Below are 15,405 nucleotides of genomic sequence, written 5' to 3'. Positions count from 1 at the left end.
ATGGTGCCTGTCTCGCTGAGTTACTCCAGCATTTTGTATCCATTTACACCACATTTTGGGTTGGGACTTTTCTTCAGACCTGGCCTGCTGAATTCCCCCAGCACGTTGTTTTTTGTACCGATAGGCTTACATTTTATTCTTGTGCTCACATTAACATTTTGCCAAATACAGCAATAATTGTTAAATATAATGACAATCGTTCCATAAAAAAGTGTTATGTTTAAACAATTTATTGTTACCATTCAAAGTACAAATGCAAAAGCATCTTATACACAGCCACAATCTATATTTTAAAGATGTGAACTAATATGTTAACAATATTAAGATTCTAGAATTTTATTTAATACATTCCCATTTTGTGCAATTTTAAAACTTGGACAGCAACCTGAATTCTTATCCTTTAAGGCTGGTGTGGGATGGGAGAGGTTTGGTTACAGGCATTAGTATTTCATGAATCCCTCATTAGCAAGATGAGACATACCACAGTGTATACTGGAAAGTATAATAATGTGAGCACAATGAGGGATGTGCCAGTGGGCCACACATTATTACCCTGCAAATTAAAAATGTTTATGACATCACGTTCTTTTGGTCTATAAACAATTTCAGATGTATTCAAAAGTATAAAAAAAGGAATCATAGCAAAAATCTAGGTAAAATATTGGATATTCATTTAAATGATACTTGCCCAGAGACCACACTCCCCACTTTTTGTAAAATTGTGCTGATTGAAAGGCAAGAATATGACAGCCCACGCACAAGTTGCAACATTAATGCCAACGAGCCAATACTTTAGTTCATAAAGCTACAGAAACATGGAACAAATATACAAGCTCAAATGTTAGTGGAAAGTGTTTGAGTTGCAGGTAAACTACAATTTATAATTGACAACAGCTCTTAAACAATATTTCTAATTATGGATTGAGACTTTGAAATTTGTTACTTCCAAGACTGATGCAAAATAGTATACATATTCCTCTCTACCATGTACGCCAAATAATAGCAACCTTCTCCAATGCATTTTACTCATTGATTGGAACAACTACGACCAAACTGTTGACACAAATCAAAGATTTAAAAATGACTTATGCAATCTTCATCCAGATGCTATTCCATAAGTGTCAATTTATGTAACAGGAACTGTACAAAATAAGCAACGTCTAGCAAGAGCCTTATGAATATCAAATTGGGTAATCAATTACATATTCAAAAGAGTGTTCTAATCCACAACCACTCAGTCATTCATTCCCCCCAAAAAGGGAGAACTGCATGACCTTAACTTGAAATTCATGCAAATCTAAATCCTGAAAAGGCAGTGCTCAGACTTTTAAAATAAAATACCCCATGAAAGCAGAAGTCCTTACATGTTCTCCACCCACTGAAAAGGTCAGTAATTTTTCCAGGTGTAATGTTGATGGGAACTCGTTTCATGTTTCACTTGTTTTATAAAATGGGGCTTTATGCAAAAGCTACACCCTAAAGGCTATTCTGGAAGCTGGTTCAGATTCAATTTCATATGAAATAAACCTGACTCTTTCATTGACTGTAAACAGATCAAAGCAGCACAAATAACAAATACACAATGTATATAATAAAAAATATACAATAAGTTTGGTTAGCCAAAGCTCTGCATTCACAGGAAGAGTAGTAAGCATGTGTACACAATCACTATAGTATTTGTACTACACCTGCTATATCTTGTTGAATGTCCTGTACATAAGTACTGGCTAGATAAGAAACTTATTTACATTTTTACATTAGGCTAGCAATACTTGCAATTCATTTACAGCAACTCTGGTGACTGCTTAGCTTTTAATAATGCTTAATACATTTCTGAAGATATGTAACACTTCATATATTTTGTTAAGTGTTCTGAAGCAGCTGTTTAGTATTCCGACTCCACAATTTGTAATGAGAAGTGACTAAATAATTAGAACCCTCTCGGTGACAAAGAAATATTATTTCCATACAGATAATTCAAAATGTTGCATAAAACTTTACCAAGGGATGTGAGGTGAAGGATGTGGTGGTGCGAAGGAAAAGGACAAGCCCCAATTATTTTAGTGCTACTCTAGTGATAATATGGAGATCTCTGCACACCATTTTAGAAAAGTGCTCAACTGATCGACTGAAAGTGCACTATTAATTTTAAAAAATGTGACAACTTTTATTTCACTATCACTGAATAAAATATGGATTTGTGTTTCAGTTGTAATGCAGTACCTCCTTCAATTATTATGAAAAGTATAAAAAATCTGAAATAAGGCAAGCAGAAACTATAGCCTTTCAATGCATAATATTTGGAGACTGAGGAGATGAACCATTATATACAGATCTCTAATGAAATCCTCATGCAGTGGCTAAAATGTTTTTTTTCCAGATTTTCCCTCCGTTTAATACGACTTTGGTTCCTATTTCTTTATGCAGGTTGGCCATGAGAGACCGCCACATGCTGCCGACACAATGATGTAAATGACAACCTGCAACACAAAATATTTAGTTGATGAATCAAAGTGGGTTTTAATTACAGTCTTCGCTCCCTTCATATAACATCTTGTTTTTGATTTTGACTAAACAATACAGATCAACAGCACCCGGTTGAAGACTGAATGGGAAAGCAGAATAACAAGCAGCAACTAATTATATGTATACACCATTGTTTTCCACTGCACTAATAATTTATTCCACATTTCCTGAAAGTCTTATTCAGGGAATCTTAATAAGCTGATTCGGCCATTCATCACCTTAACATTAATTGAAATATTTCAGCATCAATAACACCTTCCAGAATATATATACGCAAATGTGTCAGTGGCAGAAATGAATACACCCACTGATGCTTTATTCTATATATTATATGCTGCTTCTTATTTTTCCCTGCTTTATTCTTTTAAGCACCAAGATAAACCAACCCTGGCTTAAAGGGGAAAAATAAAATTTTGACAGTTCAAAAAAAATTCAATCGGAATTCATGAATGTAGACCACATTCGGTGGGCGGCACGACTCTCGTCAGCAGCGGCCTCTGCAGTCCGTCTGCGTTTTTATTATTTTATGTCTATGTTTTTATGTATTTTTTGTTGGGGTATGTGTGTGGGGGGGTGGGGGTGGTGTGGGGGGGGGGAGGGGGTAACTTTTAAATCTCTCCCTGCACGGGAGACCCGACCTTCTTTGTCGGGTCTCCGTTGTCGTTGGGGCTGCAACGAGGAGCGGCCTCCAACAGGAAGACCGGGGGCTCTGGTGCCGACTACTCACCTCACCGTCGCGGAGCTGGCCGAGTCCAGAGCGGGTGGAGCTGTGGTGGACGCTGCTGCGACCCGACCCCCGGAGATTTGGAGGCTGCAGCTGCGGGTTTGGTGGACGGCACCGGGAGCCCGCGGGTCCCTGGAGGGAGACCGCTTTTCGGGGCTTCCGCAACGGCGACTTCTCCCGCCCGAGTTGCGGGGTTGAAGAGCTCCTGGAGCGGGGCCTTACAGCACCGCCCCGCGCGGCTTGGAATGGCTGCGGGACTGCGAGCGCGCGCCGGGGGCTCTAACACCAAGAACCCGGTGTGCGATCTTGCATCACCCGGCGTGGCTTTAATGGCTGCGGGACAATTCGCCATCGCCCGCCGGGGGCTTTGACTTTGACTTTGACTCTGACATCGGGGGGAGAGTGCAGTGGAGAGATAAGTTTTTTTGGCCTTCCATCACAGCAATGTGATGGATGTTTATGTAAATTATGTTGTGTCTTGGGTCTATTTGTTTGTAATGTATGGCTGCAGAAACGACATTTCGTTTGGACCTCAAGGGGTTCAAATGACAATAAATTGAATTGTATTGTATTGTATTGTATTTGAAAACAAGCGTTTGAAGGAGCGTTCACGTCGTGGCCTGTTTCCATCAATCTTTCCACCACTACGCTAGACGTCATTGTATGCAGATGCCGAGAAGTATGTTCAGCTCTGGCTGAACAATTTCTAATCTTGTGATGTGGACTGGATAAGAAGAGCAAAGGAGAAGGACAAAACATCTATTGACAGGATGTTCCGATCTCATTAAACATCAGATATTTATCAATGAGGCATTGTTGGTGAACTGAAGTTGACGTGGCAATTCCTCCTTCGACTTGGTCATTTGACAATTAGTCAGGAAACTGAACTTCTAGGTGGATCAACCATTAATTTTAAACCCATTTCTTTACCTTCGTAATAACTCAGCTGAGCTGAAGAGTTATGGAATTTTTTTTTTTAAAGTTTGCCTTGCAGCTGAGAAATTAATACTCCAACCAACTCTTGAAGACTCCAGGCAGGAACAGGCACAACATTTCAGAGAAGGACCACCCCCCCCCCCCCCCCCCCCCGTGATTCCCCCCCCCGTGATTTGACACGCATCATTTTATAAGTTGAAAGGGGACCTTATCATAAAGAATTGAGAAATACTTACAATTGCTACAATAGCAATAACAATGGTCAACTTGAGGTTTTTCATGCACATTGCTCTGGCTAGGTTTCTGCTGGTGGTTTTAAATGTGACAGACTACAAACAAAAAAAAAATTCATTTAATTTTTAATCCTAAGTAATATAGAAAAAATGTAAAATCAATAGCTTCTACGGGCACAATAAATATACATATTACACGAGAACAATAATGACATTAAGGATAAGAGCACATAAAGATCACATCAATCCACTATTTAGAGGTTAATTAAAAAGGTAATAATCAGACAGATCTAATATCTATAGCTCTAAAGAACAGCTGTTTTAAGGTTGCAATGACGGATTTGATTTCTGTTCACTAAAGCTTCCCCAAGTTCAGAGGGTAGATCCGTTGACATCAAGCAATAAAAACGAATTTCATGCTATTTTGGTATTTCTTTTTCCAGAGCAGTCATAATGTGTTTTTATGAGTGAAATGGTAGTGGTGAATAGTCACCTTGAGATAGTTCTTAGCACCTCAGACAGGTTTCGGATCTCCAGCAAAATATAAATTAAAAATAAATTATTAAGAATACCATTTCCCCTGAAAATGACAACTTGTGGAACGTTCTAAAGTGCCTTTTACCAATACTAAATACACACCTCCAGCTAGAGCTTGGTCACCTATAAGGATTAAATGTCTAAAACTAAAACTACTATACAGTATTTGAGCACTGTACTCAACATTTAAAATTCTGTTCCACTGAGTTCAAACAGTACAATATGCGCTATATCACATTATATCTGGTGGAGGATGAATTTCTACCCCTGACACTTCCTCGAGTTAAACTTGGGTTTGACAAGATACTGATGAAATCATCCAAGAGTTCAAAAGGTGACTTTAGGCACTTTAGTGCTAGGTACAAGGAAGTAACTGAATACTCACAGAATCCACTAAATTATCAGTTTTGTCAATCAGCAGCTCTAATTTTTCACCTCTTTGTGCCACCAAATCTGCAAATGGGAAAAGTTGCAATGTCAATTGTAATACGTGTTTGTGTCAAACACAATGCCAAGCTAAACTGATCTCCTCTGCCTGAACGATCCATTTCCCTCTATTCTTTGCACTTCCATGTACCTATCTAAAAGCTTCTTAAATGCCACTATCATATCTGCTGCCACCACCACCCTTGGCAATGCGTTCCAGACCCCCTACCACTGTGTAAAAAAACACTTGCCTGCACATCTCCTTGAAACTTTGCCCCTTTCACCTTAAATTTATGCCCCCAGTCCTTAACTTTTCCACCGTGGGGGAAAAAAAAGTTTTGACTGTCTATCCTATCTGTGCCTTACATAATTTTATAAACTTCTATCAAGACTCCCCTCAACCTCCAATGTTCCAGAGAAAATTAAAAATATATGGACGCAGTTACTGAAAAGTTCAATATATGGACGCAGTTACTGAAAAGTTCAATATATTGCATGCTACTTTTGATGTCATAAAATTGATTCAGAGTCAACAGCAAAACATGATATGGTGTAAAAACAGTAGCAGCTGAAATCCAATGATGTTACACGGTGCAGTGCTGCAGAGTGGAGTATCGGGATCACTGGGGTGGGAGATTGCAACCTTCACGTGGTCCACCCTGTTTCGACTAATGCAATCAACCCGACGTGCACAAACAAATAGATCAAATAGAACAAGTTTACCTATAACTTTAGGCTGTGCACGCCATATGCAAGAAGAAGGGGATCACGTCATTCCAAGTTACTCGAATCTTGAGTCATGTCAGTACATGTCCGGGCTGGTATCACAAATCTTAATTTGCAAACACAGTTAGGAAAATTAGACTGTCAAAACTAAACTATTCTCCATATTCATACATACCAATATTTCGGACCATGATGCCTTTCAACTCGTCTACTTGTGTTTGAGTCTCCGAAATGCGATCAGAGTTCTTGTTTTCTGATAGGTGTTTCTGAAATCACATGCAAAAATTGAATGGAGTCTTTTCCAGCTCAATGAAATTGTTGTTTCTCTTCTGTCTGGAATTCTCCTCCACAATTACTGATATCCTAGTCATCACCCAACCTCCAGTTTATACCATCGCCCTACTCATACAATCCCCACCTTCCCCAAGTCTATGATATCCTATTTCAAATACACATAGAGCTATCAAAGTAAAATATTATCTCCACAGACAATCCTTGCCCACTGTTTACTGCAGGCCATGATACCACAACCTCTATGATGCTTCAAATCTTTGCTTTCAGAATCTCCCTCACCTCACATCCTCCTATCTTCTTCTGATCCCCCCTCCTCTCAGCCCCCTTGTTGCACAGAGCCTCATGGCTGATCTACTTCAACGTCGTTTTCTGCCCTACTGCCTCTGATTCCTTAAATATCCAAAAACGTCATCTTCCTTTTGAATGAAATCAATAACCAATTTCCATAGTTCCAAGGATAGAGAACACCAAACACTTATCACATTTTGAGCAAAGAGATTTCTCCTTCTTTCAGTCCTAAGTGACCTACCCTTAAGTGGGGGGACACAGCTTCATTATAAGTCCTCAGTCAGGATAAATCTCCTAACGTGTATCTTGTTAAACTTATCCTATTGTGCCTACTAAGAATTTTGTACACTTCAGTAAGATTACCTTCCATTGTAAAATGTGAATAGAGAAATAGACTAGCCTACTCTATATCTCCTCATATCCGACCTGCCATTAGTGGACAGAGTCTGCTGAATCTTTGCAAGAATATTCTTTTGGGCACAAGACTCCAGGCAATGAGTCATTAAGGCCCTATATACTTATAACAATTATCCATACACCAGTAGTCAAATACTCCAGCAGTACAGACCAGCACATACTTTGTCTTTTTTATTTATTCAAGTGAATAACCTCACATTATACTTAATCAGCCAAGGTGATACCCATTCACTTGGCCTGTCTATATCCTCTCAAAGGTTGTTTGCATACTCATCATCACTTTCATTCCCATCTAATTCCATGAGATCGGCATCTGATCACAATGGTGTCCACATCACCCACAAAACTAATGACCACTGCTGGATTAACCAAGGCACATTCCAGTACTATATCTATCAAGTGTTTGAAGGTCAAACTTGGCACAAAGTTCATCGTAGACTATCAGATAGTAGTCATCCCTGCCCTCCTACAGATGGGACTATCTATAGCAAGCACCTCAAAGCCCTAGATGGATTTCACCAATGCTGTATCTGCAACAAAAACAGCCAAATCACCAGTGAGATACACAAACCAATGTCAACATTCTCCTTTAATTTAATATCAATATGCCTTTAATTTTATGTTTTAAATGATATACCGAGTATAGAGTATTCAGTTTTATCATCAAAAGTTATTTCCTAACCGGAATACAACTGTCCTTGGCTAGTGTCTGTTAGACTGCAGGAAACAAACATACACTCACCATTTGTGCAGCCAACACACCGGAGAATTCACTGTTCATGGCATAAGGCAAGGCAGTTTGTGCCCTGGAACCATACGTGGTTTGAAATCGTTTCTTTATTTCATTTAGAAAGGTAAATGCTCTTGATCGTTCAAAATCCTAAAAAGAAAAATAACTAATATTTGAAATAAAAAGGACTTAATAGCTATGGTGTGAATTAAACAATAACAATCCTTTCTCAATGCTAATATAGGCCCTATCCCTTCCTTTAACATTAGTGTACATTAACAAAATGCTTAGCATTCAATAGTCAGATCACTAAGATTAAAACACATTCTCACACTACCCAAAACTATCAATACAATCTCCAAATAATAATTTCACCAAAGTGATCACAGATGCAGTTTGCACAGCCTACGTAACACATCCAGCCCATATAACAAATGTAACTATCAGCCACAAATCCACCAAATGTGACTTCTTTAGTTGTTATACTTACATCATCAGTGATACACAGGTATATTATTCTATCTTGGCAAATGTAATGAAATAGATAACTGTGGAAGAGAATAAATCTGTTGGTATGCAATAACGGCTGGTTATGCAGTTTATACTATTAATTTTGCAATTATGACAGTATGTTGTAATTAACGGCTTGCAGTGTGACAGATGATGAAAATACAACATACATTTATGTAACAGATCAATATCTGAACTCTTCCGCGGTTACATGATACCTTGCAGATTTTATGAATAAAGAGACATGTGAATCTTTAGGCAGAATATAAAGAATTTACATATTACTGATGCAATGAGAAGGGAATTTGAGACTTTTGATGACAGGTAGATGGAGTGTGGAATAGTCTTGATGAAACATTAATGATGTAACTGAAAAAAACCCCCAATGTTTGATGTCGGACGGTAGTTGATGAGAACAACCACCACAAACCACCCTCACACAACCAAAAAGCAGATGGGAAATATGCTTAATCATTGAAAGTTGCATTAATTAATGTGACATTTTCAAAACTAAATTATTGGGGCACTCTAGCATTGTTAGGAAGCTGAGTCAATGAGTAAGTGCAAATTCATATGGCCAAAGAGCAAATTAAAACAAAGATTCCAACTTTCAGAGGAAACCAATAAAAGGCAGAATTTGAAAAAAAAAGATAAAGGACAATAAATAAAGGACAATAAAGCAGTTATATTTCCAAATTTAGAAAGCAACAGTCTCAGCAACAGACAAATGTGGGCAAGAACTGCATTAAGAGATTATAATATCAGAAGCAAAGTAGAAACAAGGAACTGCAGATGCTGGTTTACAAAAAAAGACAAAAGTGCTGGAGTAACTCAGTGGGTCAGGCAACATCTCTGGAGAACATGGAAAGGTGACGTTTCGGGTCAGAACCCAATCTGAAATGTCACCAATCCAAGTTTTCCAGAGATGCTGCCTGACCTGTTAAGTTACTCCAACATTCTGTCTTTTTTTTAAAAGAAATGGTATTAGGAGTGTGCAACTATAACTACAAAAGCAAAGTCGCTAAACAACATAGGTATTCTCAACTATCCAAAAGCCAAAATCTAATGATAGATGCCCGAAACCCCCCCCCCCCCCCCCCCCCATCCCAACCCCCAGAAATTACTCAAATTAATTGGATTGGGCAGCAAATATTTCAGCACAGATTCTGCAAGCAGATGCTGCCCAGACCTGCATTTTCTGTTTTCAGTGCTGGCTGTCACAAAAATATCCAATTGGTCAACTTGTTATTCCAAATGCTTCGACTATACATAATTTGAGAACAACCACATTTTATATTTTCCCCCCAAGAATCTGTCCTGAAATAGGTAATACATTGTCTGAAGAAGGGTCTCGACCTGAAACGTCACCCATTCCTTCTTTCCCGAGATGCTGCCTGTCCCGCTGAGTTACTCCAGTTTTTGTGTCTATCTTCAGTTTAAACCAGCATCTGCAGTTCCTTCTTACACAATACATCTTTCACTGTAGATTATACAAACATTTATGATGTTTCCTTGCAGGGAATTAAGTGGCGCAGTTGAGCACTTTGATGCATCCAGATGCAACACTAACAACAACATCAACAACAATACAATTTATTGTCATTTGAGCCTCAGTGAGGCTCAAACGAAATTCTGTTTCCACAGCCATACAAACAAAGACAATTCCTAGACATACACAGAATTTAGTTCACACAAACATCCATCACAGTGAACTCACTGTATTGGAAGGCAAAGTCTTTTCTCTCCCCTGTTCTCCATGACTCTCCCGATGTCGAAGCCCCAGGCGGGCGATGATAAGTCCCACGGCCATTTAAGGCCGTGCCGGGCGATTTATGGCCCCGCTCCCGGTCTAGAAGTCTCGAAGTTGGAGCCCCCGGCGGGCGCTGGAATGTCCCACGGCCATGAAGCCGCGCCGGGTGGTGTATGACCCCGCTCCAGGTCGTTCCAACTCCGCGACACGGGCTGGAGAAGTCGCGTTGCGGGAGCTCCGGGAAGCGGTCTCTCTATCCCCCCCGGACCCGTGAGCTCCCGATGTCCCAGTCCACCGGACCTGCGGCTGCGGTGCTGGAGCCCCAGGAGTCGAGTCGCAGCAGCGAGTCACCACCGCTCCCCACGCTCCGAGGCCGGCCAGCCCCACAATGGTGAGTAGTCCGCAGCTCCGCAATCTCCCGAGCCCCCGGGTCGTTCAGGTTGGAGGCCGCTCCACGGTGCTAGGCCCCAACGACAACGGAGACCCGACAGGGAAAAGGTCGGGTCTCCCAGACAGGGAAGAGATTCTAAACGGTTTCCCCCTTCCCCCCCCCGCCCCCCACATATACACATTTAAAACCAGTATTAAAAAACACCAACACTACATTTAACTAGACAAAAAATAAAAAAAAGACAGACAGGCTGTAGGGGCCGCTGCAACGGGTGAGTCGCGCCGCCAACCAAGTAATGTTGCCAACCACTGCAAGCATGAAAAGTTTATCATCCCTAATGCTCATTAAATATTAACCTGGACTCATTGCAAAATGCACTAAATTCAGCAATAACGGCATTTATACTCAAATGGCATAGATAAGGAATATGCAAAAGATATGTCTAAAATTCTTCATGGTCTGCCTGTGCCCATCTCTCAATCTCTAGCCTTATTCCTTCCTTTCCTAAACAACACAGCTCTCATTTTGGCTCATTTGCAAGACCTAAAGAATAGTGCATGCTGAGTAACACTAACGCTCTAGGGTTTGCAATTTACGCCTTATAACCAAATCTCAAACTAGTTGACTAAAATGGGAAAACACTCAAAACCCAAAACAAAAGCAAAGCATGTTGAAAATCAGGATTTCCTCTGTCAGTAAGTTTAAATATAAATGCTTGAAACACTCGGTTAGACAGCGTCTGTTAACATTTCAGGGCATTGGAAACATTAACTATTCCTCTTTCCATTCCTTTCTATTAACTATTCCTCTTTCCAAAGATGTTGCCTCAGCAGTTTTAAATATATGGTTGGCTTAGTGGCTATGAATCATTCCATTACTTGACAATATTCTTGAGTACAAATAAGGAAATAATAACACGAATCTTGATGAAGATAAAGTTGTGGAAATAAATCAGAGACCTAAATGGTGTTAAAAAGAATTGGGATTTCTGTCAGATAGAATGTTCAAAGCAAGAATTCCATGTATACAAATAATTCAAATGAAAAGCTTACAAACATTATCACAATGTTAATCGATAACCCTGTGCTGGTAACTTTCTCAGAAGCAAGGTTTAAGCACTTACTTTCCATGAGAGTAGGTCAATTTGTTATTTTCAGATGGGATTTTTGCTAGAATCTGCTCAGTCACTTCCAAAAAGTTTCCTACACAAAAGGCATTTTTGGCAAGTATTGTAGTTCCTCTTGCAACCACTGCAAACAAGATAGCCATAGCTCCTCTCAAAAAGGAGCTGCAAGATACAAGAAAAAATATATAGCAGTTACTTGTAATCATTGCACTACAACAGATTAAATCCACCTACCATCACACTGTTAAGTCAGAGATCACCGTTCACATCATGTGTAAATATTTTTTGTTAACAAATAACTACATAGATAAGCAATGGAAAGGTTAAAATATTGAAATATCAAATCAGCATATAAATGGAAAAAGGTCACATCCAGCACGTATTCAATGCAAATACAGTATACCAATAATATCTTGCTGAGCACGATTTTTTACTTAATGTAAAACAAATTTCTAATGATTCAGAAAAATTAAAACATTTTAAAATAAGAAAATAAAACAGCCGGCCAAGGATTACCCATGCTTGGTCAGGAGTGGAATCATGAAATATGAAGGAGCGAACTTCAAAGTTGGAGCAGTTTCAGGACAGTATAGGGAGGTTGCACGCAGTCGAGGTCATGACCCGTGACCCGTTCTGTTGCCATGCAACGCCAACTGGAGTACACGCGATGAACTGCAGGTAAACAGTTACTATGGCTGCCAGCGCAGTGGGCCCTTCTTCTGGCCCAGCAGCCGGACTGGTTGCACTCGCGGACCCCGGGCCATCTATCCCCGCGGCCGGGTGGGGGAGGAAGAGGTCGGGGTGTCGGTGCAGCGCGGTCAGCGACTCTGGGTGGACGGAGGGAGCAGACCATCCCCAACTCTGCTGCAGCTGACGTTGCCCAGAGCCGCGGGCCCACCTCACCCGGCCCAGTGTGTGGGCGCTGCCGACCCACAGCCCCTGACAGTGCGGCCCACAGGAGGAGACGGTGCGGAGGGCAGCCGTGGCCGGACAACACTCACCCCAGGGGGGAGAGCGGGGGCTATCCCAAGGGATGTGCTCCTTCGGCCGCTTACACCTTGATGCTCGGGTTCAGAGCAAAGATACTAGAGCATTTGGTTCTGAGCGCTCAGTCACCCAAAAAATAACCCCACAATATTGCAATCAAATTGCTCTGACTTTGAGTTCACTTTAATTAGCGAAGGGTTATCGAGATGGTGCTGTCTCTCTGGACACGACAATGAATGAGGCTATTAGTTGCAAATTGTAAAAGACGCTACACCATGAGATAACACCAGTTTAACACGATACCTTTCAATGACAGCACCCACAATTATTTACAGAGGAAAAAATGATAATTTCGGCGGTTTTTAACAGGAAAGAAGGGGACGGAGGCAGGAGGAGAGCCTTGTGTTTGGGATTCATTGGAGGGTTATGAAGCCATTAGAGATAGGCATAGCAACCAAATAAAGAGCAACGAACATGTATTCTGTCCAAGTACAAGAGTCCTGCACAATAACGAGCTATTTGTTTAGTATCAATTTTCCCATGGATCTAGTTTTCACTTTCATTTTGTTGACTGCAAGAACCATAGTGTCATATTACTTAGTTCAAACGCTTTTACCAACTAATCAATAAGGAAGGTTATCTAATAAACAGTATTGCAGACTATAATTTGACCAAACGTGTATAAAATCTAAGAGACACTTGGAATTGCATATGGACACAGAATGCTGGAGTAACAGCGGGGCAGGCAGCATCTCTGAAGAAAAGTAATGGGCGACGTTTCGGGTCGAGACTCGTCTTCAGACCAAACTACAAAAAAGGACACGTCCTGGACTAACTCGGTGGGTCAGGCAACATCTACTGTCGGAAACAGATATTATTTATTTCCCTTTCAGGTGGCATTTTCACTTCTGAACCAGTTACAGTTTAACAGTAAAACATACACAGTTTAAAATAAACAATCCGCGAACTATAAATATCCAGCTGTTTGGGGAAGCCTGGAATTGTAAGTAATTGAACACCTTTAGCAACTTGGCAGCCTACATTTTAAAGAATTATCCCGCAACCCTGGCAATAACAACACTGTTTGAAAATTACCACTGTGGAAAGCGGGGGAAAAAACCATGCCTTTGCAAGAATTTCTGCGATAACGCCTATGATCCTTGCCCCTGACGACTCACCTGCACCAGCACCTTTCCAAGGCCTTGTTGTGCTGAGACAACCCACACACTTCCGGTCAGGTGCCCGCCCTGCCTCACACACTGCGCACGCGCGGGCTCCGAGCCAACCCAGGCGGCGAGATGAGGAGCGTCTGGCATTCTGGGAAGTGTAGTTTCACATCGAACCAGTGACAGGCGTCGTGTGTGGGAAGGAACTGCAGATCAAAGATTATAGAGGAGCTCCTCTAGTATCTTTGCTGCAGATGCTGGTTATGTTCCACTGATAGACACAAAACACTGGACAGGCAGCATCAAAGAACGGGTGACGTTTCGGGTCGAGACCCTTCTTCAGACTGAGCGTCGGGGGAGACACAGGGATAAGGAAGTGTAGTCTTTCTTCACCCTACTATAGTTACTCAACCAGACGCAACTGAATTTAAGATAGCTCCTCTTCTTCAAGAATCCTTTTTTGCTTAAGTCCACCCCCCTCGCCACCTCCAGTTTAAATTCCACTTGGAATATTTTGGAGGACCAAGAACCAAGGTGTGAAAATGAGACATCAAAGGGGATGCAGTTGAAGTGGATGTGGGAAGAAACTGCGATTCTGGTTTACACCGAAGATAGACACAAAATACTGGAGTAACTCATTGTCCTTCTGATTAATTTTACTGATTGTATGCCTCCTTGTCACCTTCCCCTCAGCCAACAATGAACCAAATTTTATTTTTATTTTCACCGTCTGCTATGATCTGTCATTTTCACACCTTACCCTTCCATATCTCTAGACTTCCTCTCCCCTGACAGTCTGAAGAAAGGTCTCAACCCGAAACGTCACCCATTCCTTCTCTCAGAGATGTTGCCTGTCCTGCTGAGTTACTCCAACATTTTGTGTCGATCTTAGGTGCTAGATATTGCAGATTAACGTTGAAGATGCTTGAAATATTTAGCAACATCAATGAGGAGAGGCTCAAGGTTAATGTTTTAAGTCAAAGAGTCATATTTGTACAGTATAAAAACAGGGTCACAAACTGCTGGAGTAACTTAGTGGATCTCTGGAGAACATGGACTGAAGGACTCCCGACCCGAAACATGACCCATCTGTGATCTTCAGAGATGCTGCCTGAGTTACTCCAACACTTTCTGTCCTTTTGTGCATACCAGCACCTGCGGTTGATTAATTCTATACCCACCAAGCCCTGTTCATTCAAGTACTTGTCCAGATAGTGAAGATTGGAGATGTAGCTAACTTTTCAAATAATACATGTTTAAATATAGTTTCGCTTTACATTCAAAATACTGATGAAACATCATTTTAGTATGCATTAAGGTTTTTTTTTTAACTACAGCTGATTCGACAGTTCTTTTGCACTTAGCATTGTTATGCATATGAAGCTTAGCATATTAACAAAAAGTTATTTAATAACTGAATGAGCTGTCATTAGTTGCTGAAAATCAAAACAACTGCTTATGCTGGAAACTTGAAGTAAAAACTGGAATGGTGGAGATATTCAGCAATCAGGCTGGAAAGAGAAAATTAACTTTCAGATTTGTCAATTTCCTCAGACGCTGTCAGACCTGCTGAATGCTTCCAGCATTTTCTTCTTTATCATTTAGATGTGAATTGAAGTTTTAAGAGCACGGGAATGC

General features: G+C 40.8%; 1 protein-coding gene across 2 annotated transcripts; it reads right to left on the bottom strand.

The window, feature by feature from the left end:
* Positions 1 to 214: 214 nt before the first annotated feature.
* vamp7 (vesicle associated membrane protein 7) lies at positions 215 to 13,877 on the bottom strand. 2 transcript variants are annotated; one of them, XM_033030489.1, is made up of 8 exons: positions 13,780 to 13,877; positions 11,612 to 11,776; positions 8,328 to 8,385; positions 7,850 to 7,987; positions 6,284 to 6,374; positions 5,342 to 5,409; positions 4,423 to 4,515; positions 215 to 2,480 (listed from the first exon to the last, which is right to left on the bottom strand). In XM_033030489.1, exons 2-8 carry the CDS (start codon positions 11,755 to 11,757, stop codon positions 2,412 to 2,414), a joined length of 663 nt encoding a protein of 220 aa, XP_032886380.1. In that variant the 5' UTR covers positions 11,758 to 11,776; positions 13,780 to 13,877; the 3' UTR covers positions 215 to 2,411. The 2 variants fall into 2 exon arrangements, with proteins under 2 accessions (XP_032886380.1, XP_032886381.1); XM_033030490.1 differs by having other exon boundaries at positions 13,727 to 13,834.
* Positions 13,878 to 15,405: the final 1,528 nt, after the last annotated feature.

This window comes from Amblyraja radiata, chromosome 12, assembly GCF_010909765.2.
Source record: "Amblyraja radiata isolate CabotCenter1 chromosome 12, sAmbRad1.1.pri, whole genome shotgun sequence".
Lineage (NCBI taxonomy): Eukaryota > Metazoa > Chordata > Chondrichthyes > Rajiformes > Rajidae > Amblyraja > Amblyraja radiata.
Note: the sequence above shows the minus strand (reverse complement) of the source record. Positions and strands in the feature narration are given on the sequence as shown.

Excerpts from the sequence above, each read along its gene's own strand:
- vamp7 (XM_033030489.1), bottom strand. The coding sequence starts at position 11,757 with ATGGCTATCTTGTTTGCAGTGGTTGCAAGAGGAACTACAATACTTGCC. Across the intron at positions 5,410-6,283 it reads CATCATGGTCCGAAATATTG|ATTTGGTGGCACAAAGAGGT; the intron begins GTATGTATGAAT and ends TCCCATTTGCAG. Across the intron at positions 4,516-5,341 it reads CTGATAATTTAGTGGATTCT|TCTGTCACATTTAAAACCAC; the intron begins GTGAGTATTCAG and ends TTTTGTTTGTAG.